The sequence below is a fragment of the Chiloscyllium plagiosum genome, chromosome 22, assembly GCF_004010195.1.
Source record: "Chiloscyllium plagiosum isolate BGI_BamShark_2017 chromosome 22, ASM401019v2, whole genome shotgun sequence".
NCBI classification, from domain to species: domain Eukaryota; kingdom Metazoa; phylum Chordata; class Chondrichthyes; order Orectolobiformes; family Hemiscylliidae; genus Chiloscyllium; species Chiloscyllium plagiosum.
Window position 1 is genome coordinate 6579014 of NC_057731.1, and position 25996 is coordinate 6605009.

Genomic DNA, 25996 nt, shown 5'->3' on the forward strand with positions numbered 1-25996 from the left:
ATAACAAGTCCAGCATTACAGACCTTCAAAAGAACAAAATCATAGTAATAAATTTGATACATGAGAAAATGAAAGTATCTTCCACAATGTTCCTTTGTTGTGAAGAAGTGCTTCCTGATATCACCCCTGAATGGCCTGTCTTTAATGAGATTTTAAGTTACCCCCCCCACCGTCCCCACCACCCTCTCTCTTCCCCCCATTCCCACCACCACTACCACCACCACACCCCCAATGTTCTGGATTCCCAGTAATTAATGCAAGCAAGCTGTAACTCTTTCAGCTGACTACAATAAAACTGACCTCTGGGCATTCCACGAGGGGTATCAGAGGAATTCTTTCACGGCCTCAATTTTTGGGCCACCAGCTGCACTTCATTCAAGAAATGTCTAGAAAGTAGCAAGTGGCATAACCTGAGGCAACCACTGGGGATCGGAAAAGTGATTTTTGGTTCGCGTCTTACAGGAATGGGCACATTCCAGATTCTAATCACGGACGATCACTGTTCACTGCCCTGTTGACCACCAGCGAATGCCATGTCCCATTGTCCCACCCTCTCCTGAGTAAACAGCTGACAGAAAGGCCTGTGTGGTCTTGTGACTGCCTTTCCCCCAACTGTCGGCATCACAATCATACCTTAAACCTCCCAGGGAGACCAAAACAAGCTGTGAATGAATGAGCTATTAAGCTCTCTTGAGGCGTAGCTAATTACTTTGATGAATCTGTGCATCAAATAAAACATGTGCGCAGCTGATATTTTAACCCTGAAATTGCCCTGTTCTCCTGTAACCTGACTGCCCTTTTGAGAAATGTGTCTGGGGATGATGTGTTCAAAAAAAAATTAAGTTGCGGTAGAAAGAAAAAAAAATCTCCTGTTTTCAAAATGACATGAAGCCCGGGCAGTTTGTTTGGTTTCTCTCCTGCTTCCTTGAGCTTTGGAAGCGTCTTTAGTTTTCCAGCCATTTCTGCACTTGTGTTGCTGTGTGTTCAATTGTTTGTCAGGCAAAACTTGTCATGTGCCCAGTGGATTTTCTTTTCAACATGAGAGACCTCCATTTTTAATATTTAACCCAATTAAACCAGCACCCTTGAATCCTTTCCCCTTTGCTTTAAATGCTTTTAGTGTGTGCATTATGCTGGTTCTGACCCTCAGTGAAGGCACCTCCACCAAGTAGAATAGTTGCAATATTCACATCAGTGTTCTATTCTGTTTGCTCCCTATTTTTATACAATTCATTTTGAGTAACGCACCAAGTTTGGGCACCACAATGGCTCCGTGGTTATTACTGTTGCCTCACAGCGCCAGGGACCCGGGTTCGATTCCACCCTCAGGCAACTGTCTGTGTGGAGTTTGCACATTCTCTCCGCTTCTGCGAGGGTTTCCTCCGGGTTCTCTGGTTCCCTTCCACAGTCCAAAGATGTGTAGATTAGGTGATTTGGCCATGGGAAATGCAGGGTTACGGGGATAGGTTGGAGAGATGGGTCTGGGTGGGATGCTGTGAGGGGGTTGGTTGGACCTGATGGTCCAAATGGCCTACTTCCACACTTTAGGGGTTCTATGAAGTTACTAATCATTCAGAGCTTTGTTTGAGATTTTCTAATCAGTTGCCAATCTGCAATTTTCTTTGAAGCTAATTAACCTTTCAGCTCAACATATCCTCGACATGTAGCGTGTGAAATGATTAAATGTAGTTTGATTAGATTACTTACAGTGTGGAAACAGGCCCTTCAGCCCAACAAGTCCACACCGACCCGCCGAAGCGCAACCCACCCATACCCTGACATTTACCCCTTCTTACCTAACACTACAGGCAATTTAGCCTGGCCAATTCACCTGACCTGCACATCTTTTGGACTGTGGGAGGAAACCGGAGCACCCGGAGGAAACCCACGCAGACACGGGGAGAATGTGCAAACTCCACACAGTCAGTCGCCTGAGTCGGGAATTGAACCCGGGTCTCTTGCGCTGTGAGGCAGCAGTGCTAACCACTGTGCCACCGTGCTGCCCTAACCACTCTGCCACCGTGCCGCCCTAACCACTGTGCCACTGTGCCGCCGTACTTTGCTGTCCCTCTCTTTCCTCCTCACCAGCTACCTTTCCCCGTGACAGGGAGTAATACAGACCTGTATGTTTCCTCATATCACCTTTGATCCTCATTCAAAGAAATAAGTTAAAAAAAGAAAATTTTTGCAAAAAGAAAAGAAATTTACTTGGACACCAATTATTGCTTGAGCTCAGTTTGACTGGTGTGCTTTTTCACAACAGAGACTCTTTGTCATAAAGTACGCAGTGGCTAGCAAGGTTAATCTTAGATTCCCGACATTCCAGCATTCAGAGTTTCTGATGGTCTGCTCTGTTTGCGGTAAATCAGCACCACACACACACATCCCCCATACGTGGTGCTTTCCTAACATCCTGCTCCTGTTGATCGCCTTTCCCCCTTGATCATATTGTGCCAATCCTTAAAAAGGAAGGGTGGAGACTGATGGGTCTAAACTAACCTCAGAAAGGCTTCACCATTGGAGCTTATGTCCCAGCCTCAGTAAGTGGGATGAGAATCGGGCTCTGTTTGCAACGTAAACAAGACGCAAGTTGGTTAGAAGGTACAGAGGCGGGAATCCATTGGGTGGGTTATCAGATTCGCATAGCAGAGACACTCTTGCAGCCGAGACATCCAACCACTGTATTGAATATAGTGAATTTGGAAAGATTTGATAACCTAATTTGTTCATTAAAAGAACGTAATGTATTTTGTCTTTAAATCAAATTGTAATATGAAATATTATGATTGTTATTTTGTGGTTTATTGGTTTAATAGAATCTGTTTGTGACTGAAAAAATGTTTTAACTGGCGTCTCACTAATGAATGTTTTTGTATCTGTAAGAATGCACTTACTTTGCCTCATTGTTTAGTAAAATGTTTCCTAATGTTAACCATTTAAAGATAACATGCTTAGTGTTCTGTGGGCCATATAAGATTAAAAAGGAAACCGTAGATTTTGGACCACAGCACTATATTTATTACTTGTTTCTGCTTCTTCTGCTTCTTTAATCACTTCTATTTTCTCCTGTTTCCTTTTCTTTCTCCACAATTTGTTTAAAAAAAGTCCTAAAATCAGGTAAGATAATATGAAGCTTTTACTTCTTCAGTGGCCATGCCTGTTCCTGTTCCCAGTTGGTAGTGATGTGTTGCGTGTTTAGGTTTTTGAAGTTGCCTAAGTAGTTAGCAAGCTTCCCCTTTGCTGTATCATGCACTTGCCGAGTTAACTTTGTCGGGTGATTCTCTTAAGTCGTGTGCTGGTTTGGCCTGTGAGTACTTGACATCTAAACTGTCCTTTTCCCTGAATGTGAAATTTGGAAGAATAGTGTACAGTAGACTTCCCCAGGATGTGAGTAAATATACACACTGGAGGTGGTGGTATTTGCTGCTTAAAGGAGTCAACTGTGTTTATTGATTCAAATTTGTGATTGGGCTGTAGTAGTCAAAGCGAGGGACCTCCAGCATTTGTCTTGTTGTTGTATCTGTGGCAATTTTATGATCTTAAGCAATGCCGAGTCAAAAGCTTACACCCTGGATCAAACTAGATGCTCCTGAATTGGGCCTTTGGAATTTGGATATTACAAATGAGAGCAATGCCAGATATCCACTGGGTGATGATCACAGATTGGCTGAACCTTCAGTATTCATCCATCATAGTCATGCATTCGCTCGCAACTTCTTCATTTTAATTAGCTGATGTGGATGTCAACAAACAGAGCGCTGCCTTATATTCCAGACTGCCCACTGTGCTACCTGCTCAAGGAAGAAAAATCCCCGGGATTAAAACAAAAAGAATCTAACATTTACTTACAAGTTATGCCATTAATGAGAATTACCCTGAAGGCAATGATAAATTCAGTGCATTTGATAAATTTATTATTGCTTTTTCACAAAATGTTATTAAGGTCATAGGTATTAGCTGACAGTTCCCTGCTACTCTGGACCACTCATCACTAACCATGTCACATGATGTGGTGAATCAAAATTCATTGAAGACCTGTAGTGGGATTACATCATTACAGCAATGCTCTGCATCAAATGAACCATTTCAATCTTGTCGAACTAACATGGCAACTCAGTTTCTAATCTCATTGCTATCCTGTTAATTCTTGCCTTAATACTTCCATGGTTACTGGTATATTTTGAAAGGCTTTTGTAATGGCTGTTACCATTAGACTTATTGCAAACTATCTTCTTGTGACAACTGATATCACGTGCATGTTACTGTGGATGTCATTGAGTATCTGCCATTACTTCAAAAGCATTCTCTAATCCTTTTTCATTGCCCCTGCAGCCTCAGTTGGACCATTAGCATTGTCTTGCTTCTTCCCTGGTTTTCTTCAAGCCTCCTCCAGGCCACACCTCAACGTTCTTCATTCATACAATTCTTCATCTACTTCTTCTGTTTTTATCTCCAATTTCTTCTTCAGTTGTTGCCTGTTAGGTTTTCCAGTGTCTGTACTTAACTATCCTTCTCTCTCTAACTCAACTTAGCAACCCTTTTGACTTTTGGAGCTTCTACCCTTGATCTAACCCAATCATTTGACTTTCTGCCCATCCATCGGATCCTGGTATCCCAGGCCCAACCATCTTCAGCTGTTTTATCAATGACCTTCCCTCCATCATAAGATCAGAAGTTGGGGATGGTCACTGATAATTGCACAATGTTCAGCGCCATTCACAATTCCTCAGACTCTGACGCAGTCCATGTTCAAATGCAACAAGATCTGGGCAATATCCAGGCTTGGGCTGACAAGTCGCAAGTAACACTCACGCCACACAAATGCCAGGTAATGAGCGTCTCCAACAAAAAAGGATTGAACACCACCTTTTGACATTCAGTGGCATTACCATCACTGAATCCCTCCTCTATCAATATCCTGGGGGTTCCTTTGACCAGAAACTGAACCGGAACAGTCATATAAATAGTGGCTAGAAGGACAGGTCAGAGCTGGGAATTCTGAAGCGCCTTCTGAGTTCCCAAAATCTGTCCATCATTTAAAAAATGTAAATCAGGAGTGTGATGGAACTTGCCTGGCCGGGTGCAGCTCCAGCAACATTCCAGAAGCACCTCACTTGTTTGGCACCACAGCTACAAACGTCCACTGCTTCTATCACCGATGCTCAGTAACAGCAGTACGTACCATCTCCAAGATGCACTGCAGAAATTCACCAAGGCTCCATAGGCAGCACCTTCTAAGACCATGATTGCTACTGGGCAGAAGGGCAAGGGCAGCTGATACACGGGAACATCACCACCTGCACGTTCCCCTCCAAGCCACACACCATCCTGACTTGGAAATATATCACCGTTACTTCATTGGGTCACCATCCTAGCATTCTCTCCCTAATAGCATTGTGGGTCAGCCTACAGCATGTGGACTGCAGCAGTTCAAGAAGGTAGCTCGCAACCACTTTCTCCAAGGCAACTTGAGGTAGGCAATGACTATGGGCCCAGTGACTATGGGCCCAGTCAGTCTGTTTCTGTGCTGTACATCTCTTTGTCTATAAATGTTATCCTCCTCTCATCCTCTTGCTTCAAAGTCCAATTCTCACATCCATAGAGTGAATCCTCCACACTGGAGATCAGAATAGTGTTCTTCGACCTTCATGCTGTTGCTTTAGGACATGCAGATTGATTTCTCCTCTTGCTGGATTTCGTTCTTCGATATAACTTCGGTGTTTATTGTCAAGCTTAGGTCCTTGAATTTGTCCACTGCCTTTAGCTGAGAACAACTCAGCTTCACTTTGTATCATTTCCAGGAATGAATCCAAACCGATCCTTACTGTTCAGACGGAAACTCTGCCTAATGCTGATGATGATGTGGAGGTGCCAGTGTTAGACTGGGGTGGACAAAGTTTAAAATCACACAGCACCAGGTTATAGTTCAACAGGTTTATTTGCAAGTACAAGCTTTTGAAGCGCTCCAGATAAACCTGTTGGACTATAACCTGGTGTTGTGTGATTTGTAACTTAATGTTGACGAACAATACTTTAGGACATTGGTGTATGATCTTCTTATCCATATCATATTTGTCATCCCTTTCATTGCATCAACCACAGTTGCACCACCTGCATTTAGTACTTCTGCAGGCATCTGATGGCTCTGATGAAAGGACTCTAAATGTTTTAATGCACAAGATTAGACAAGTGGACAACACTTCCTCTCAATCTGAATCTTAATGACTTGCCCTTTTGGCGTACTCGTGCATTCTGTCTCCATGAATATATTCTGTTACCTTTTGGAGATGCCCATATAGTATTTACTTGGATGGTTTTGATTAATTTATTGACAAATCTATTTCTAATCTTGCTCCTAACTTAATTTTTAGCTTGCCTGTTGGCATATGAACCCCTCACCCTTGATTCCAGTTTGCCTTGAACAACCATTTCGTCGTCACAAAAATTAAAATTAGGTGTGACGTGTGTCATAACTCCACAGAGGCCTGTATCCCATCACCAAGTTACCCTTTATTTACTTGTGGAGAGTCCTTGACATTGATTCAGTTCCCTCAGAGCCAGCTCTCAGCATGAACAGAACCTCGGACACTCCTGTTTCTAACTGTTAGCCAGGGCTACCTGATGGGACCAGGTTAACAGCCTCAATCAGGAAACTCAGCTTCTGTGAAGTCCACCTGGCTGACCTTGTTCCAATCACCACAAATCTTCCTTTCCATAGTGTTGACCCAACATTCTTAACCTTTTCTCATAATATAGATTCTTCAGAGTTTTTCCTTTGTTCGTGGGTTGTGAATGTTGCTAACAAGAACTATCTTACCTTATGTTGGGAATGACTCCAACTAGTGGAGACTTTGCTCCCTGATTTTCACTGGAGAAAGATCGGAATGGAGCTGGATGTTTCAATTCACTGCTGCCAGTATTAGAGAAAGAGGAGTTGATACTGTCAGGACTGCAATCTGTTAAGCTGGTTGGGACTAATATCCGAATGAAACAAGCAACTAGAACAGTTAACATGGCATTAAACCATTGAAGGCTGAGGGGGCAGTTAAAGAAATATCAAAGAACCAGCAAAGGGTGTTAAGTTGAGTTATAAATAAGGACAGTGTGTCAAGAAGGGACAGAGAGCTCAGAAGTGATAATAGGATGTTGGCAATTGTGGTGATACGATGGGAAGGGAAAAATATTAAAGCTGAAAGAGCTTAGTAACAATAGCTGAGTTAGTAGCAAGTAGAAGTAATTGGTTTGATTTTAATAACTATGACTGTGATGTGAGTACAGAATGACTGCAAGGTTAGGAGCTAAATATTTTGGGACGATTTGACTTTTCAAAGAGATGGGTAAAATGAAAAAGTAGGAATAGTAGTCCTGAATGTAAAGGATGGGAGAAGAAAAGATAGTGTCTTAGGAAGGGAAGAGGTGGAATTGATTTGCATGGAGCTAATAAGTAACAAAGGGCAGAAAATGCAGGTCAGAGTGGTTGCTGTCTGTTTAAGAGTACTTGTAGTGTTTGGCAGAATATACATCAGGAAATTAAAGATGCAGGAAACAAATCCCACCTATTGTAGGAGGTGCATAATAGTGTCACTGAACTCGGTGTTTAGAAAAACGTTCCACAATTAGGGTCTTTAATTGCTCTTACAGATTAAACAAAAGCAAATTTGCAGGAATTTTGTGGAGGGAGAGCTCAGGGAATGTACTCAATGTAATTTTCTAGATCAGTATGTTGTCAAACCAACATGGAAGCATTGTGTGATGAGATCAGGTAACTTATAACAGCAACTTAAATAGCACTTTTAATTTAAAAATCCCAAGGAATTCACAGGAACATTATAAAGCACAATTTTATGCAAAACATGTAAAAAGCTCTTCAATCAAAGAGCTTAATTGCCGAGGTAGGTTTCAAGGAGTGTCTTATTGGAAGAAGGCAAAGCAGAGAGGTTTAGGGAGGGAATTCCAGCGCTTAGGCCATAGGTAACTCCGGCATAGCAACCAGAGATGGAGTGTTTAAAATCAGGGATGCTCACAAAGCCAGAATTAGATGAGTCTGATATCTCCGAGGCTTATGGAGCTGGAGAAATTACAGAGACTGGGAAGAACAAAGCCTTTGGAGAAGTTTGTAATTAAAGGTGGGAACTTTAAAATCAAAGTGATGTTGACCTTGAGCCAGTACAGGCTAACATACAGGAGGGTGATAGCCGAACAGGATTTGCTTCAAATTAAAACAAAGGCAGCAGAGATGGCAAATTAGTGAAGGGTCAAACAGAATAGAATACAGCAGACCAGCTTGGAGCACTTTGGATCAGCCTTGTCTGGAGGATACTTGAGGATTTTCACAGCAAAGTCGCTGAGGCAGCCATGGGATTGGGCCATGTTACAGGCATTGAAATAGACCATCTTCGTAATGACATGAATATACAAGCAGAAACCAACTGAGGTCAGACATGACACTGAGGTTGCAAACAGTCGGGCTTCATCTCAGATGGTTGTCATGGAGAGGGACGGAGCTGGTAGATGCAGAATGGAGTTTGGAGCAGGAACTGAATATCTCGGCTTTAGTCTTTATGATGTTTAATTGGAGGGAAGTTCTGCTCGTCCAATAGTGGATGCGGTATAGCGGTCTGATAATCCAGCAACAGGAGGGGAATTGTGAGAGCAGGGATAATGTATATGCGAAAACTAATCTTGCTTTTGGATAACATCACCAAGAGACAGCTTGTGGGTGAGAAATAGGTTGAGCCAGAGCATTGATCATTGGGGACTATCAGCGTTAAGAGTACAGAACAGGAGGAAAGGCCTTTGCAAAAGACTCTCTGGCTTTGATTGGATAGATGAGAATGAAACCAAGTGAGTAAAGTTCGACCCAGTTGGATGAGAGCAGCAAAGTCTTTGAACAGAATGATGTGATCAAGTAGCTTGAGAAAGACAAGGACAGAAAGCTTACTTTGTCACAGTCACATGGGATGTCATTTGTAGCCAGGTGGAAAACTAATTGGAAAGTTTCTAGCATGGAACGCATTTAAGTACTTACAAACACCATAGTAAAATAATATCTTGGATATAGTGATCATATTATGATAGAATTTAACATCCAAACAAGCTAGTTTAGTTCAGAATTCAAGTTTTAACACTGGACAATGTAAATAACATAGGTATAAGGGATGGGTTGGTTAAAATCAACTGGGAGAAAGTGAGGACTGCAGATGCTGGAGATCACAGTCGAGAGTGTTTTCCTGGAAAAGCACAGCAGGTCAGGCAGCATCCGAGGAGCAGGAGAGTCGACGTTTCAGGGATAAGCCCTTCATCAGTCCTCAGCAAAGGCCTCACCTTCATTCCCCTATGCTCCCAAATCAAGGAATTCAACACACGTTGTGACATTCAACGCTTCTTCCGCAAGCTCATTCCTGATGAAGGCCTTATGCCCAAAACGTCAGTTACCTGATGAAGGAGCAGTGCTCTGAAAGCTAGTAGTTCCAAATAAACCTGTTGGACTATAACCTGGTGTTGTGTGATTTTTAACTTTGTACATCCCAGTCCAACTCCGGCTCCACCACATTTTGGTTAAAGTAGCTCGGAAAACTAGTTGAAATGATATGATGGTAGATGAAGGCTGGTAAAATTCATCATAATTTGCAACAAGTATGAGTCTCCTAAGATATAAAGTCCCCACAAGAAAAAAAAATGGTTCAGTCATGACTTCCAAGACACATTAAAGGTTGTGTGAGCTTAAAGGAAAAGTTTTCAATGTTACCAAAAAGTGTTATAAACCTGAGAATCGAGAGGATTTTGAGAATTCAGCGAATGATGACGAAAAGATTTAAGAGAAAGTAGAATACGGAAATAAACTAGCGAGTCAAAGCAGATTGCCACTGTTTCTATTAGTATGTAAAAGGAAGAGATGAATTAAGTAAGTATGGGGATCCCTCACAGATAGAGACTGGAGACATTAGAATGTGGAGTAAAGAAATACAAAGTAAGTGTGGAGTTCCCTTCCAGGCCAGCACTCCCTGAAACTTAGAGTAAGGGCTGTTTAAAATATAAAACTCTGAAGGGGTTTGACAGGGAGGTTGCTGGGAAGATGGGCTTACTGGCTAACCATCTAGAACAATGGCGAACAGTCTCAGAATAAGAGCTTGACCATTTAGAACTGAAGTGAGATGAGAAATGTTTACACCCGAAGGATTGTGGATCTTTGGAATTCTCTGTCTCTGAGAGCTGTGGATGCTCATCCAATCAGTACGCAAGGAGTCCTCAACTTACGAATGTCTGACTTGTACGCACAAACTTGATCCCATACTGGTTTGTTATTTTAAAGACCCTGACACCTTTGTGTTCCCTGTGTTTACCAATCGCTGCTTCCATTCTCCTGCATTGCATTCCACCTTGGGGATGGACTCCGGAATGGAATCTGTTTGCAATCTGGGAATTACTTCTTTAAATCAGAGATAGTTAGAATCTTCGATGCTGAGGAACCCGAGAGAGTGGGAGGAAGGTGAAGTTGAGGGAGAATAACCAGCATGATTGCACTCTGCAGCAGTGCAAACTCAAAGGTCATCCTCTTTCCTCTGTTCAGCTGAGAAACAGAGGAACAGCAAATGTGTTTCTCTCTTCAAAGTGAAAGAGGTGAGACAAAGACAGCTACAGATATGAGGGTGTTAGATGGAGATGCGGAAGGGGGGAGAGAGAGCACAATCCACCCATATTATTGATGACACCAAGATTGGTGGTACAGTGGACAGTGAAGAAGGTTGTCTATGAATGCAGACCTTGATCAACTGGGCCAATGGACTGAGAAATGGCAGGTGAAGTTTAATTTAAATAAATATGAGGTGTTGCATTTTGTTTAGATTAAATTAGATTTCCTACAGTGTGAAAACAAGCCCTTCGGCCCAACAGTAACCCACCCAAACCCCTTTTCCCTCTGACTAATGCATCTCATTGACAATTTAAGCATGGCCAATTCACCTAACCTGCACATCTTTGGACTGTGGGAGGAAACCGGAGCACCCAGAGGAAACCCACGCAGACACGGGGAGAATGTGCCAACTCCACACAGATAGTCGTCTGAGGTTGGAATCGAACCTGGGACCCTGGTGCTGTGAGGCAGCAGTGCTAACCACTGAACCACCGTGCCGCCCCATTTTGGTGGGTCCAACCAGGGCAGGACTTGGACAGTTAATAGTTGAGCCCTGGGGAATGTTATGGAACAAAGAGACCTCGGGGTACCTCCTTGAAAGTGGAGGCACAGGTAGACAGGAGAAGGTTCAGCATGCTAGCTTTCATCGGTCAGAGCATTGAGTGTTGGGGTTGGATCATCTTGTCTGCTGTACAAAACATTGGTGAGGCCACATTTGGAGGACTGCATGCAGTTGTGGTCACCTGACTGTAGAAATGATATTATTCAACTAGAAAAGAGTGCTACCTGGGCTGAAAGGTTTGAGTTAAGGAGACGTTGGTTAGGCTGGGACTTTTTCGCTGGATTGTCGGAGACTGAGGGGTGACCTAGTAGAGGTCTATAAAATCATGAGAGGCATATCTAAGGTAGATAGCGCACAGCCTTTCCTCATGATAGGAGAGTCCAAAACTAAAAGGTGTAGGTTTACAGTGAGAGGGATACAAAGGATCCGGGGGGGATTTCTTTCACATAGAGGGTGCTGAGTGTCTGGAACAGGCTGCCAGAGGTAGGAATGGAGCGAGTACAATGCTGTCATTTAAGAAACATTTGGACAGGTACATGGATGGAATGGGTATGGAGGGATATGGACCAAACTCAGGTAAATGGGAGTAGCTTACTTGTGAAAACTGGGCAACATAGTTCAAAGGGACTGTTTCCTTGCCTTGGGAATGGACTCCGGAATGGAAACTGTCTGCAACCCAGGAATACTCTCCAGCGGTGTGTCCATGTTGTAGCCTTTATGACTCAGTATCCTGACAGACACCTTCATTTTTCCCCACTCACTTCTGTACACTTCCAACCACGCAGCGCAACCTAAATCTGAGGCCCAACTCTGAGCTTGCTCTCTGTCTCAGCCAGTTTCCAACGGCCCCTTAGCATCAGCTGTGGCTCGGTTATGATACTCTCACCTTTAATGGGTTAGGAAGTTCTCAGTAGAGTCCCCTGTGCAGAGACTAAGCACAACATTGGTACTGATACTGCAGCGCAGTGCTGAGGGAATTCTGTAATCGGCGCTGCCTTTTGTCTGGGATATTAAACTAGGGATCCATCAGCACTCCGGGAAAAACTGAAAACATCCTGTTAAAGAAGGACAGGGGGATGCTTTTGGCATTCTGATGGACGTGAGTCTGTTGATTGATGCCAGAGGATGGGTAGCGGTTTGGTAGAGAGGAGAGTGCTTCCTCAAGTTTCGGCAGGCTGTGGCTAGTGATTTCCCCCGCAGTCTGCTCTGGGACCACAGCTTTTAATAAAGTTATTCATTCGAAGAAATAGAATATCGCCTCTCCAAATTTGCTGCAGACACGTGGGAGCAGAAATGGGAGCAGAAATGTACAAATCAGCTGACCCGATTAAAACATCAAATTCTTCGGGAGCTTGACGTGACAGATGCTCAGAGCTTGTGTCCTCTCACAGGAAATCTAAAGTTTCAAAAGAAAGGGTCTGCCATTCTGAGGAGAGGTGAGGAGGGGTGGATTTCTCTGAGACCAGTTAGCAGTCATTTGCAATCCTCTTTCACGGGGAGTAGTGGAGACTGGATCATTGAATATGTTGAGTGCTGAGTTCGACAGATATTTCATCAGCATGGGAGGCAAAGGTTATGTGGGGCTCGGCAGGGAAGTGGAGTGAAGGCCACTTTCAGAACCGCTGTGATCTGATTGAATAGCAGATCAGGCTCGATGGGCTGAATGGCCTACTTCTCCTAGTTCTTCAGAGCTTGTTAACTACATTGCACTTCCGAGCCTGTTGACTTGTTTTGATTGAACTGGAACGAAGTTGATTTGTGTCCTCAATGATGATTTCTGAAACTTTCTGCCTTTTTTTGTTGTAAATCTCGCACCCTTTCTTGCACCCCTTTTAAGATTCTTAATCCATTGTGCATTTTCTTGAAGTCTGTTCTTATGAACTCCAGTAATCTTGGTAGTATTTTCACTTTGATTCTAATGCTTTGTGAGTAGGTACTGCTGTATTCCTGATGAAGGGCTTTTGCCCAAAACGTCGATTTTCCTGCTCCTCGGATGCTGCCTGAACTGCTGTGCTTTTCCAGCACCACTCTAATCTAGACACTGCACTCTTAGCCTACTTTGACCAATTCGGGCCATTGCTGAGGTTAGTCTGAGGATTTGTAGGAATCAGTTCTGTTCCATCACCAGAAACATGCCGGCCTGTTCACTTCCTGCCCTGCTCTTTTCTGATGACGAGGATTGAAAATTAGAATTCTCCACGATTAATCCTCTGGTCTGCTAATCCCGATCCACAAAAACAGAGGAAAATCCCTCCTCTTGAGCTCAGGAGTGTCTGCAGCAGCATGAAATAATTTATTGACTTCCTTTCTCTCTCCAATTCTCACTTTCCAGAGTCCACACCCACTGCACCCAGACCAAAGCCCCACGTCACTCAGCACACAAGCTCATTAAAATGAACTGAAGTATCTTTAAAACAAAATAAACTGACTATCCATTGGCTATTTTTGCAACCAAGTGAGTTCCTTGTCATTTTATCAGATGAATCCAACTGATCTAAAGTCTTTGTCAAACTACTTAATGGTAAGTATTTTGTGACTGGCTGTCGAGTCCAGATTTTGACAGCGGTCCTTCTGGGAAGTTGTGCTTTTGATGTTTTTGAATAACTTTTTGAACGGGAATTTTTGTGATTTCTAATAGACTCTGTCAACCAACACGACGAGTACTGCTGCTTTCTGCCTCCTGCTGACAAGGGGTCTAACCCTTTAAAAGCACTGGTGTGATGCTATTAATGCTGAACCCTATCTCTCGAGCCTGGTCAGGGGTTTAAGTCTTGGCTGCTCCCCTCCCCTTCGCCTTTTGATTTGCTGTTGCTGTAGTCTGACGGCTGGCATGTTAGTTTTTAAGCCTGCCTTTGTATGTATCTTCCAGGGGCACCACGTTGGTTCAGAAGGCTCTTTTTGGACCCTGCTTTTTGTCTTCCCATTCTCATTTTAATTCTGAAAGGTTGGTCCTTTGCTTTAATTGCAATTGGTTTCGTTTGAAAACTTGAGAGCTTTGCAGTGATAGGCTGCCGGCAGGATACTTATTTGCAGAATTGGAATATTACATACATTCATCAGCTGTGAATAATGTTCGTGGGTATAGGGATACAAAAATGTTTTATTTTTTTAAAACCCCCACTTTGTCTTTTGCAGTGAAAGGATATGTAGTAGGCTATGCTGCCCCCTGGACTTTAGTATCCACAATATTCCAATCCACTTATGATCTACTATATAACGCAGTCCAATTTCTCTGCAGTTCACCAAAGTGAAGAAATTGCACACAATGTGCAGAAGACAAAATATGAACTGTATGGTATTTGCATTGAACTATGCATATATGTGTGTTTGTATACACACTAGACCAGGAATAGTCTGTTCTGAAGTCGCATGAGCGGCCAGTACCTCTACTGGCACCTGCCAAGGCAGTTTTTAGGAGAAAGTGAGGTCTGCAGATGCTGGAGATCAGAGCTGAAAATGTGTTGCTGGAAAAGCGCAGCAGGTCAGGCAGCATCCAGGAAACAGGAGAATCGACGTTTCGGGCATAAGCCCTTCTTCAGGAATGAGGAAGGGCTTATGTCCGAAACGTCGATTCTCCTGTTCCCTGGATGCTGCCTGACCTGCTGCGCTTTTCCAGCAACACATTTTCAAGGCAGTTTTTAGCCACTGGTCCCCAATAAGGTTATTTCCTTCAGGACAGTCCTTCTTTTTAAAACCCAAAATTCAAAGGTTTTGTCACTCCTCACCAAAGGTGGCTACTGTTTTGAAACCATTTTTAACCTTTGAATTTTTTTTTAAAATGCACCTCCATTTGCAAAATGTGAGAAACCCTTCAATCCAAAATAGGGTGTTAGGCATGTGGGGTGCATCTTGTGTTGGAAACACTTTTTCAAGCCAACTTGTGTACAGATTGTAAAATAGTGTTGAGTAAATCTGGTCGCCAGTCCTTTTATAGTAAGTCATGGAGTCAGTCCTAACTAAGGAGCAACAGTTGTGTCCCAGTTAGCTGGAACTTTTGTGATAGAATTTGGAATAGAATCCAGATAGTGTGGAAGCAGGCCACTTTCTACTCATCTCTCAAACTTCTCCATCTCTGTGTTATCTCATTCTCCTCCTTCACTATGTCACGGTCACTAATATTGTCTTATTGTGTCTTGGTGTCAGTGCTTGATAACAGTCTGGTGAATGACAGAGGGCACTTTACTGCGTATACTCACGGGTTGTTTCCCTGCAAAGTTAGTGTACAGGCAGATTTCGGTTGCTTATGCAGCTGGTTTGATTGAAGGTGGTGAGGAGACAGTTCTAAGAAAGTTGATCCTCGATTTTAAAATGACCTGAAAGCTTTTGCTGTTCATATTTTTCATTTGTCCGAATTCGCAAAAGAGCGCCGTCTTATCCTCAGGATATCAAATGCTGCAAAAACATGTATTTGCTGGGAGGAAATGCAGGAGCCTATTGTTCAGGCAGCACATTGAGTGATACACAACTGACTCATTGGTCAGTCCATCCTTCTGCTGCTGTGAGGGATTATCTTTCTCCCCAGAAAGTCAGGTTTTAGCTGCAGCTGATTTTCAGCCTGCCTTGGTTCAGTACTGGTGGCATGAGTGTCGGAGCAAGGAATCGGGGGGAGAACAGGTTTTGCTCAGTCCCTTTTCATAATTTCAACCTTTTGTTTGAGCTCATCCGAACAAAGACTTTTTGCCATTTGATCTTTTTTTAAATGATATCTGGAAATAACAAGAAAAAAAATTCTCTTTTTGTTGCATTTGGTTTGTTTGGTTTTTGGGTGCTGTTGGTGGGTTTCCTTTCATGACCTCCCCCCTCTGTCCATCCAGCTCCCCTGGAAGCTGCATGCATTAATAAGTTTCTTTTCCTCCCCTCTGCCTGCCTGATTATCATCTACCCCTTGATTGGTAACTTGTAAACACAACAGCCTTCGCTCCTTCAGTTCGGATAGGTCATACACGCTGAACCGGAGTCCGTACACAAGGGACAGCATCCTGATTGAAGAGATGACAAAGGAGGCGGTAAGTTCACATCTGAATGCCTGCTGTATTGTAGTTTAGAGTACCTGACGTTGGCTGTGTTTTCAATGTAATGTACAACACTGGAGTGAACAACTGTGCCTCTATCCCATCTAACGGCTCAATATTGCCAGCTGCGATTGTCACAGGTTGACATTGTTACCATTAGTTCCCCATTCCCTGAGGAAGGACATTACCTCTGTAACATCCCATCATCACCAATTTGCTTGCTGTCTACTTCATTTGATTGATTGCAAATGGAAAGTGCATCGAGTTAAATTGAAGCCTGTTCCTGTTTCCACCCTTTTAAAAAAAAAAAGTTGTGTTGTTTTGTTTAATGCTCGACCTCCGGTTAAACTTAAAATTTTCTCTATTGTTTTCGGAACCTAAATTGAATGACCATCAGTCTTTCTGAAACCAACAACCCGACAAGTCAGAAGATATTCTTTTATGTAGGTCCCACCTTCTCCACAGGTGTGTAATAACATCTTGGAGCAGGTTGGTTTGAAATTATCAAGATTTGCAGCAGCACCCCCCCCCCCCCCCCAAAATACTCTTTAACTATCATTAAATTTGCTAGATCAATATTTGAATGAACTAGGAAAATGCTTACTGCTATTTGGCGACCACAGTTTAACGTCTGCTCAATCTGTAACAGTCCATTCCTGCATCGTTCTAAAGACGTCTGAGATGTCAAAGCCCCCATTGTTCACCAAACGTTTCAACCACTGAACTCTTGTGCAGTGAAGGGAGATAATTCCCTGCTCAAGTTAACAATAGCAATTTGAGAGGAAGGTGACAAAAAGTGCCCTTCCCTAAAGTGGCAGAATATTTTCCCACCGTCTTCCCTTTTACTTCTAGTGAGATTGCCTCAGTGTCCTCTGGTTCGGGCACGATAACACTTGATTTTAATCACACATTCAAACAATGAAGCAGAGCTGATGTTCCTAGGCACTCCAACCAACTTAGCCATCCACAAACTGAGCTAAACAGACCTTACGTAATACCGGCTTCGTATTCCTGCGTTGTCAGTAATAGTAATCCCAAATTTAAGGTGCCCACTACCACTTTTGAAAGCCCCTTCCCTTTCAATGTCTGTGTCATTCTGTTGCAGACCAGTGTTGAATGAAATTTTCAATTGCTCACTGCCAATACTCTCTCTACATTATTTGTTCTTGACTGTGGGTAACACCAACTGGGCACGGGTTAATTGGCCATCCTCAATTACCTCGATTGGCACTAGATGCCAAGCATGTTCTGTAAGGAAGCATTGCCTCCTCCAAACAATGTTAGTGACCTCCTTGGATTTTTGTGATGGTCTTTTCTTTTCCTCTCTTGCCACCCGCTGAGATTTACTGAATTCAATTTCAAAGCACAATGGCACCGTGGGATTTGAACTCATGGTCTTTGGTTTGCCAGTCTAAGACCATTACAAAAACATCAGTTGTACCCAGAATCCCTCACTTACCATCAGAAGTGGTCAAAAATCACACGACGCCAGGTTTATTTAAAAATACAAGCTGTCAGAGCCCTGTTCCCTCCTCAGGAGCGGGTGTTCAAATAGACCTGTTGGACTATAACCTGGTGTCATGTGATCTTTGACCTTCTTCAAACTAGTCCAACACCGGCAGACCATCAGAAACAGCATCTTTCTAAAGTGGACAGTCTTAAATTACTGAATATCTCATGACATCGAAGAGATTATTCTATTAGAATTGGTGTAAAAGTTGCGTGCAGTTTTGGGATTAAATTTGAAAAACTAACAACTCTTCGTTGTGAATTAAGATTGAAATAATGCCCCTAATTTTTGAACGTTATTCAGTGCTACTCTTAACACTCACGATCTCGTCGCCATTAACGTAATGTAAGAGTGCATTATCTCTTCCTACTCTCTTGATTTCCCGCAATGTTAGATGCTTGGTTGTTAGTAGAGGAATCAATTGAACTGGGTGTACCCATGGTGTGACAAGTTGGAAGAGCTAAACTTAGTAAAGAAGTACAAAGGTTTATACGCCAATGCAACACTTTTTTCTATCCCCAGTGGCTCTTGTACAGCTCAGAACATTTCAAGCTGAAATATTTGGCAATGGGAATAGTACCTCAAGGACCTTCTGTTACAAATTTCCGGCATTTGCTCATAATATGCCCTGGAATGTTATAAACTCTTACAAATTAGTCTAGCAGACCCTGCATGAAAAACAAAATGCTCGAGACAATTAGTGCCAAGAGTGATTAGTCACATTGGGTAGTTTTCATATCAGATCAAAACTCTCTCAATATTACTTCAAGCTGTTACAATGTGATCCATGGCATCTTCATAACTCAAGGAGTGTTCACTTTATTTTCTAACAATTACTTGACGTGGTTGATCACTTCATTGCCAAGCCAGAGTAACACGAAGAAAGAAACAATTGTTGTGCTTTCCAAATTCCAATAATCAAATGTAATTCTTAGACATTCACAGCAGTAACAATCGCGTTAACACATTCATTGGTATATGTGGTCTTCTGCTACAAGACCTTTAGACTCATTTAGCACTGATCATTTTGTTGTACAGATGCCAATTGTGGTATTTTTGCAGTCACATATTAATAAGGACATGTTGCCTTTCCCTTCACATCCCTGAGGGAAAAGTCCAAATTGTAATGCCAGGGAGGAATTTTTTTTTTAAAAAAGATGTATCGCTGAAGGAATTGCCTGTTCTGCATATGCAGTAAAATTTGCAAGCATGTTTCTAAAGAATGTTTTGCAGTTTTGAGGAAATCGCCTCTCGTGGTTTTAAACGTTAAAATTCCAATCTTGGGCAAGTGTGCAAACTCAGACCAGGGGTTGGCAACAGTGGAGGCTGCATTACCCTCAATCTTAAGCAAAGTTGCCAAGACTTCCCTTCCGTCTGCTGGCACAGCCCCCGTCCTTGCCAATTCCCGGGTTCCTGCGAGAGTCTTTCGAGGATTAACGGCATCTTTTGATCTTCCTTTTGGTTCAGCAGGGTTTCCAACCGGAACTTGCACCTTCCATGGGGGGACCAGTAGTGAGCAACTCACTGAAGGTAAGTAATTATCATCTACCAGCTTGCAGGGAGATTAAATTGAACTGTATGTTCCATTTGTACAATTGGCAGGTAAAGAAAGGTGTTAGGACTAATGTTTAATTCACGTATAAGACTTTTCATTTCTAGGTGATGCAGTTAGAATCAAACAGTTATATAATGCAGAGGCGGCCATTTATGTCACACTTGTGTTTGCCATCTTTCAGTATGACCTGTGCCATTTAGCCCCAGTTCTGTGCCTCTTCCCTATATACTAATGAAATATGCTCTATATTTATTCACATTTCTTTTAAAAGCTATCAATGATTCTGCTCCCATAACTATTCCTGTTCCTCATAGAGTCATACAGCACGGAAGCAGACCCTTCGATCAAACCAATCCACGCCAAACATAATCCGAAACTAAACTAGTCCCACCTGCCTGCTCCTGGCCCATATCCCTCCAAACCTTTCCAATTCATGTATTTATCTAAGTGTCTTTCAAATGTTGTAATTGTGCCTGTATGCACTACCTCCTCAGGAAGTTCATTCCACGTTCAAACTATAAAAGAAAATTGCCCATCGTGTCTTTTTTAAATCTCTCACCTTGGAATTGTGCCCCCTAGTCTTGAAATTTGCCCATCCTAGAGAAAAGACACCTACCATTAACCCTATCTATATCCCTCATGATTTCATAAACTTCTATAAGGTCACCTCTCAACCTCCTGCACTTCAGTGAAAAAAGTCCCAGCCCACCCAGCTTTTCTTTATAACTCAAGCTGTCCATACCCGGCAACATCCTGGTAAATCTCTTCTGAACCTTCTATAGCTTAATAATCTCCTTCCTATAGCAGGGAGACCAGAACTGGACACAATATTCCAGAAGAGGTCTCACCTGGGACATTGAATGAGTTAACAGCCCTCATGATGATGATCTTGCATTCATTTACTCACTTTTGGAAAGGATTTTTTTTCCCATTTACTAAATGAGAACCTGTCATAATCTGGAAGTCTAAATGAACATTGAACACTAAATTCTGACCACCTACAACTGGTGTGCGGTGCTGAAAAAGGTTTAATTTTCTTTTTACATGCACCAGCACATCAGTTACCAAATCCATGAATGGTTATTGTTGACAGTCACTTGGTGATTACCTGCCGTTATCATACCTGCGTGACCACTCTTGCAAGTTTTGTATTTCCCCCTGTCTTTTTCAATTGAGTTCCTCCTCCACAGAATCCTACCTCTGTTCCCAGGATTTTCATTAATCCATGAGGAATGGATGATCAGCATTGATTAGGAACTCATTACCTACAGGCTTGCCTCAAGTCATACAATTGACATTCTTTTAAACACATGTTTAATTTATCTTCAAGCTACAGACGTACAGCTCTCCTGTCATTGACAATGGCTGAAATAAAATTTGCATCATTTAAAAGTCTTGAGTAATTCAATTCCACAATAATTACACCTGTTGAGGGAACGCTCCACTTATCAAACTGCTTATTTGAACTTTACCTTGTAGGGATTGTAACGCGGTTAGCCAGGTAGACGTCATAGAATATGAGTTCCCTGATTGGGGCTGTTAATCTGGTCCAGTCAGGGAGCCCTGGCTGACAGATATAACAGGAGTGTCAGAGGTTCTGCTCACTCTGAGAGCTGGCTCTGAGGAAGCCAGACCAGTGACATGGACTCTCCATGTGTAAGTAAAGAGTGACTTAGTGATACCGGTCTCTGTGGAGTTAATTCAGTGGCGACGAGTGCAAAGCATGTCCCTGACAAAATTCACTCGTAACGGTCATCCTTGAGTTGGGCTAAGCATTTCTGTCATCATGCTGGTATTTGGGAGGCTTGACTCATTCGATCCTGCTGTTGAAGACTGGGAAGTCTTCGTGGAAAGAATGCGTTACGTTCCCTGGGCAAATGACATCAGGGCAAATGAAAAGCAACAAGTAATTCTCCTGACAGCATGTGGACCTGCAGCTTTTTTGGCTATGAGGAGCCTAAGTTTCTCTGAGGCACCAGACACTAAAACCTTTCAAAATCGATGGATTTTGTGAAGGAATATTACGATCCCAAGCTTCCTCTAATTTTGAGTCACTATTGTTTTTACTCAGCAATTCAAGAACTAGGGAAATCCGCACTGGGATTTTTGACGAGGTTAAATGTCTGGAAGATGCATGTGACTCTGGTATAACCCTTAATGGGACAGTTTGGTATGTCGGATTAAGGTTGTAACCATGCAAAAGAACCTACTAGCTGACACCCAATGGACTTCAGTCAGGCACCACAACTGGCTTTATGATTGGAAAATGCAGAAAGTGGAGCAAATAAGTTGCAGGGTATTCCAATGGAAGAGGGCGCTCTCTATCTGAGCTTGGGGAACACCAGTTGGGTGAAGGCAATTGCACAGCCTCACTCAGGACCTGTCCTGAACAGAGGGATCAGTGGTGCTGGAAGAGCACAGCAATTCAGGCAGCATCCGAGGACAGGCAAAATCGACGTTTCGGGCAAAAGCCCGTGAAGGCAATTGCACAGCCTCACTCAGGACCTGTCCTGAACAGAGGGACTCTAGTTCAGCCCACAGCAAAACTCCAAAATAAAGCCACACCTTCGCCAAGCGGTGAAAATTGTCTTCAGGATCCGGCTGCCAAGCTGTTGTATTTGCTGCCAGTATGCAGATTCAAGACAGCAAAAGAGTCCCACTAAATCCTCGGGAGTCCTGATTGTGAAAGTAAGCTCGGACTCTAGTTCAGCCCACAGCAAAACTCCAAAACAAAGCCACACCTTGGCCAAGCGGTGAAAATTGTCTTCAGGATCCGGCTGCCAAGCTGTTGTATTTGCTGCCAGTATGCAGATTCAAGACAGCAAAAGAGTCCCACTAAATCCTGTACAGCCGCAACATGATCTCCCAATACTTGGTCCGAGTATTGAGTACAGGAGTTGGGAGGTCATGTTGCGGCTGTACAGACATTGGTTAGGCCTCTGTTGGAATATTGCGTGCAATTCTGGTCTCCTTCCTATTGGAAGGCTGTTGTGAAACTTGAAAGGGTTCAGAAAAGATTTACAAGGATGTTGCCAGGGTTGGAGGATTTGAGCTATAGAGAGAGGCTGAACAGGCTGGGGCTGTTTTCGCTGGAGCGTCGGAGGCTGAGGGGTGACCTTATGGAGGCTTATAAACTCATGAGGGGCATAGAGAGGGTAGGGGGAGTCCTAAACTAGAGGGTTTAGGTTTAGGGTGAGAGGGGAAAGATATAAAAGAGACCTAAGGGGCAACTTTTTCATACAGAGGGTGGTACGTGTATGGAATGAGCTGCCAGAGGAAGTGGAGGAGGCTGGTACAATTGCAACATTTAAGAGGCATTTGGATGGGTATATGAAAAGGAAGGGTTTGGAGAGATATGGGCCGGGTGCTGGCAGGTGGGACTAGATTGGGTTGGGATATCTGGTCAGCATGAAGGGATTGGACCGAAGGGTCTGTTTCCATGCTGTACATGTCTATGACTCTCTATGACTCTGACTCTAAGTTAAGAGAACCCATAGACCATTAAGCAGGAGAGTGCACACTCTAGAGAGTACACCTACATCTAGTTTGGAACAATTAAATTGCTTAGCAACATCCAAATCAGAACCAATCAAAGTAAACATCTGGTTAAATGTTCACAGATTATGGGCCATCATTTGCCAGCAGGGAACGTGAATATTTTCTAAAGTCAAATGGCGTTCAACATATGAGGACAGCTCCATACCATCTATCATCCAGTGTTCTGTCAGAAAGAGCAGTCCAAACTTTGAAGGCATTTTTGAAGAAGCAGCTTACCACTTCACTAGATACCAAACTGTCCCAGTTCCTGTTTGATTATTGGACCACCCTCATACAACCACAGGGATAGCTCCAGCAGAGTTGCTAATGGCGAGAAGACTCCACACCAGGTTAAATCTGATCTTCCCGGACATGGGGTGAGGGTGAAACGGCATCAGGAACGCCAGTGCCAAACACAAGGCTCCTGGAAGCCAGAGAGAGAGGCAGGTTAATTCTGGGGACTAAGTTTGGTGTAGGAGCCATGGGAATGGCCCAGCATGGGGAAGAGGCATGGTCAACACGAGGGTCAGCTCAAGTGATGTATAAAGTTGAGGTAGGTGCGGCAGTTCAGAATAAGCACGTGGACCCTGTGAAAGCTGCAAACTTGCAAACGGTGCGGGAGGAAAATGTGCCTGGCTCCTCGGAACAGTCGGAAAGGCAGTCGGTATCCGTGGGTTCTGCCTCTCCGTCTACTGTTGAAGACACCTCAGAATCTGACACGGACATGACAGATGTCACCACCTTGACACCTTTACCGCCTGGAGAAGGGAATAAATCTCTTACGAGACGCTTGAGATACCTGTGTCTGATCAGACCACTGTTGGAATATAATGAGCAGTTTTGGAGGGAGTCCAGAGGAGGTTATCAAGAATGATCCCGGGGATGAAGGGTGTGTCATATGAGGAGTATTTGAGGACTCTAGATCTGTACTCGGAGTTTAGCAGGATGGTGGGGGTGGGGGATCTGATTGAAACTTAAAGAATACGACGGGGCCTGGATAGAGTGAACGTGGAAAAGATGTTTCCACTGGTAGGCGAGACCAGGACCCAAAGGGCATACCTTCAGAGTAAAGGGACGACCTTTTAGAACTGAGGTGAAGAGGAATTTCTTCAACCGAAGGGGGATTAATCTGTGGAACTCATTGCTGCAGAAGACTGTGGAGGCCAAGCCATCAAGCGCCTTTAAGACAGAGGTAGATAGGTTCTAGATTAGTGAGGGATACAAAGGTTACGAGGAGAATGGGGATGAGAAACATATCAGCTGTGATTAAATGGTGGAGCAGACTTGATGGATCGAATGGCCTAATTTTGCTCATTATATATTATGTCAGTTGAATGGAGATGGGATGTCTGCAGCATGACATTCCATTCATAAACTATTTCCTACTTCTCAAACCTCCATTTGTGACCTCTACCTCATCTTCTGTTCATGACTTCCCCCAGTCTTCCAGGGCACCACCCCTCCTTGAGCTTCCAACCATGTATTCCACCTCTACCCCCTTACCATTGTGGACCATTGCTACCCAGTACCTCACTTGGCTGTCCATCTGGCTGACTGGGAAACGGGGAGGAAAACATTTTAAAGAGCAGTTGACAGGATCTCCATCTCACTTCCCAGATTAGCTCTTCATTTACCCCTCTTCTTTGGGCCTGCTGGTGTACACTGCAGATTCTTACCCATTGAAGGGCAGATTAAGAGAGTCCATTTTACTTGCGTCCTTTCTTGGCATCAGAATGGAGACTCCATAACATATGGAGCTTGATTTGCACAGCTCCCATGGAAGTGAATGTGGGTTATGTTGACTAATTCACACCTCTGTTATGACTTTGTCTGTGGTGACAATAAACATCCATTAGCAATGCAATAGTAATCTCTGAGGCCATTGCATCAAGTGAGCTAATGCTGCTCAGTGACGACCAAGCAACTATTGGTCTCTGATTATGATTTACTGCTCACCAATCAAATATATTCCCATCCAATTTGATACATTACCATTTGTGCTGAGGGCTTGGACTTTGTATATGGCTCAGTACCACCCAGAAACTCAAGTCAATAACATCTACTGTCTCTCTTTCTTTTTCTCCCCCCCCCCCCAATCAATTGTTCATCCTGTTCTCAAAGAGATCCAACTCATTAGCCAAGATGAGTGCCTGCTTCTAAAGCAGTGGTAACTGTTACTAATTAGTTCATGCCCCTAAAAGGTTCCCTCCAACTGTTCCTCTCACACACTTTGTAAAAGTGCAAGGCTCAGTATCATTTACAACATCCAATACTTGCAACTATTCACTTTGTAACAAAGTAATGCTACCCCATCAACTATTTAACCGTAGGGACCCTTCCTGTACCTCCCAAGACTGGAGCTCACATTGGAATTCTTGTACAATACTGGCTCTTGAATATTGCAATTGCGGATGAATTTCAGTTGGCCATTTCCTTTTACAAAAGTACCGAGTGGAGGTTTAATATTGCAGGACTGAAAACAAAATATGTTGGAAATCACAGCGGGTCAGGCAGCATTCATGAAGAGCGAGCAAGCTAAAGTTTCAAGTCTAGATGAAATCATCTTGACTTGAAACTTTAGTTTGCTCTCTCTTCATGAATGCTACCTGACCCGCTGTGATTTCCAGCATTTGTTGTTTTCAGTACAGATTCCAGCATCTGCAGTAATGTGCTCCTACACTATGTTTAATATTGCAACTTCTTGTTCCGATTTGTTCCCTCACACCTACACGTCCAATCACCTGACCACCTTGGAGTATTTCCTGAACAGGGCTTGTTCAAGTGGTCTTGGCGTGTTTTTGCTGAGACGTTAGCTGTGCTCATGTTCTTAGCTAAGAGGGTTGGAGCAATGGTCTGAAAATGGGATAGAGGAGTCGCGAAGTAGAGTGACAGAGCAGGTTCAAGGGCCAGCATCGTCTCTCCCATTGTCTGTGTTGTTCCGCTTTCAAACCCCATTTCTGGAAGATGAGCCGTTGTGTTCTGACTGAGAATGATATTTTAACAGCTCACTATGTTTTCCTCTCTCTCCACATTTTGGTTGCAGCACCTGGCGGTTTCTCGAGAATACGACAGTGACTCTTTGAAGAGGTTCAGCTGGACGGCAGATACTCTTGACAATGTCAACCTGGTCTCCAGCCCCATTCACTCCGGGTAAGCTGCAGTTCACGTAGTCCAGCCTGTTGGACAA

The 25996-nt window shown here is 43.3% G+C and overlaps 1 protein-coding gene across 8 annotated transcripts in view; it reads left to right on the top strand.

Annotated features, from left to right (window-relative positions):
- Window positions 1-25996, top strand: part of ank3b (ankyrin 3b) — a 737210-nt gene that overhangs the window by 608727 nt on the left and 102487 nt on the right. For all 8 annotated transcript variants that reach the window (XM_043712330.1, XM_043712329.1, XM_043712328.1 and 5 more), the window contains 4 exons: window positions 3106-3117; window positions 16108-16201; window positions 19185-19247; window positions 25853-25959. In XM_043712330.1, coding sequence (XP_043568265.1) covers window positions 3106-3117; window positions 16108-16201; window positions 19185-19247; window positions 25853-25959 — 276 coding nt within the window. The remainder of the gene's footprint in view (window positions 1-3105; window positions 3118-16107; window positions 16202-19184; window positions 19248-25852; window positions 25960-25996) is intronic.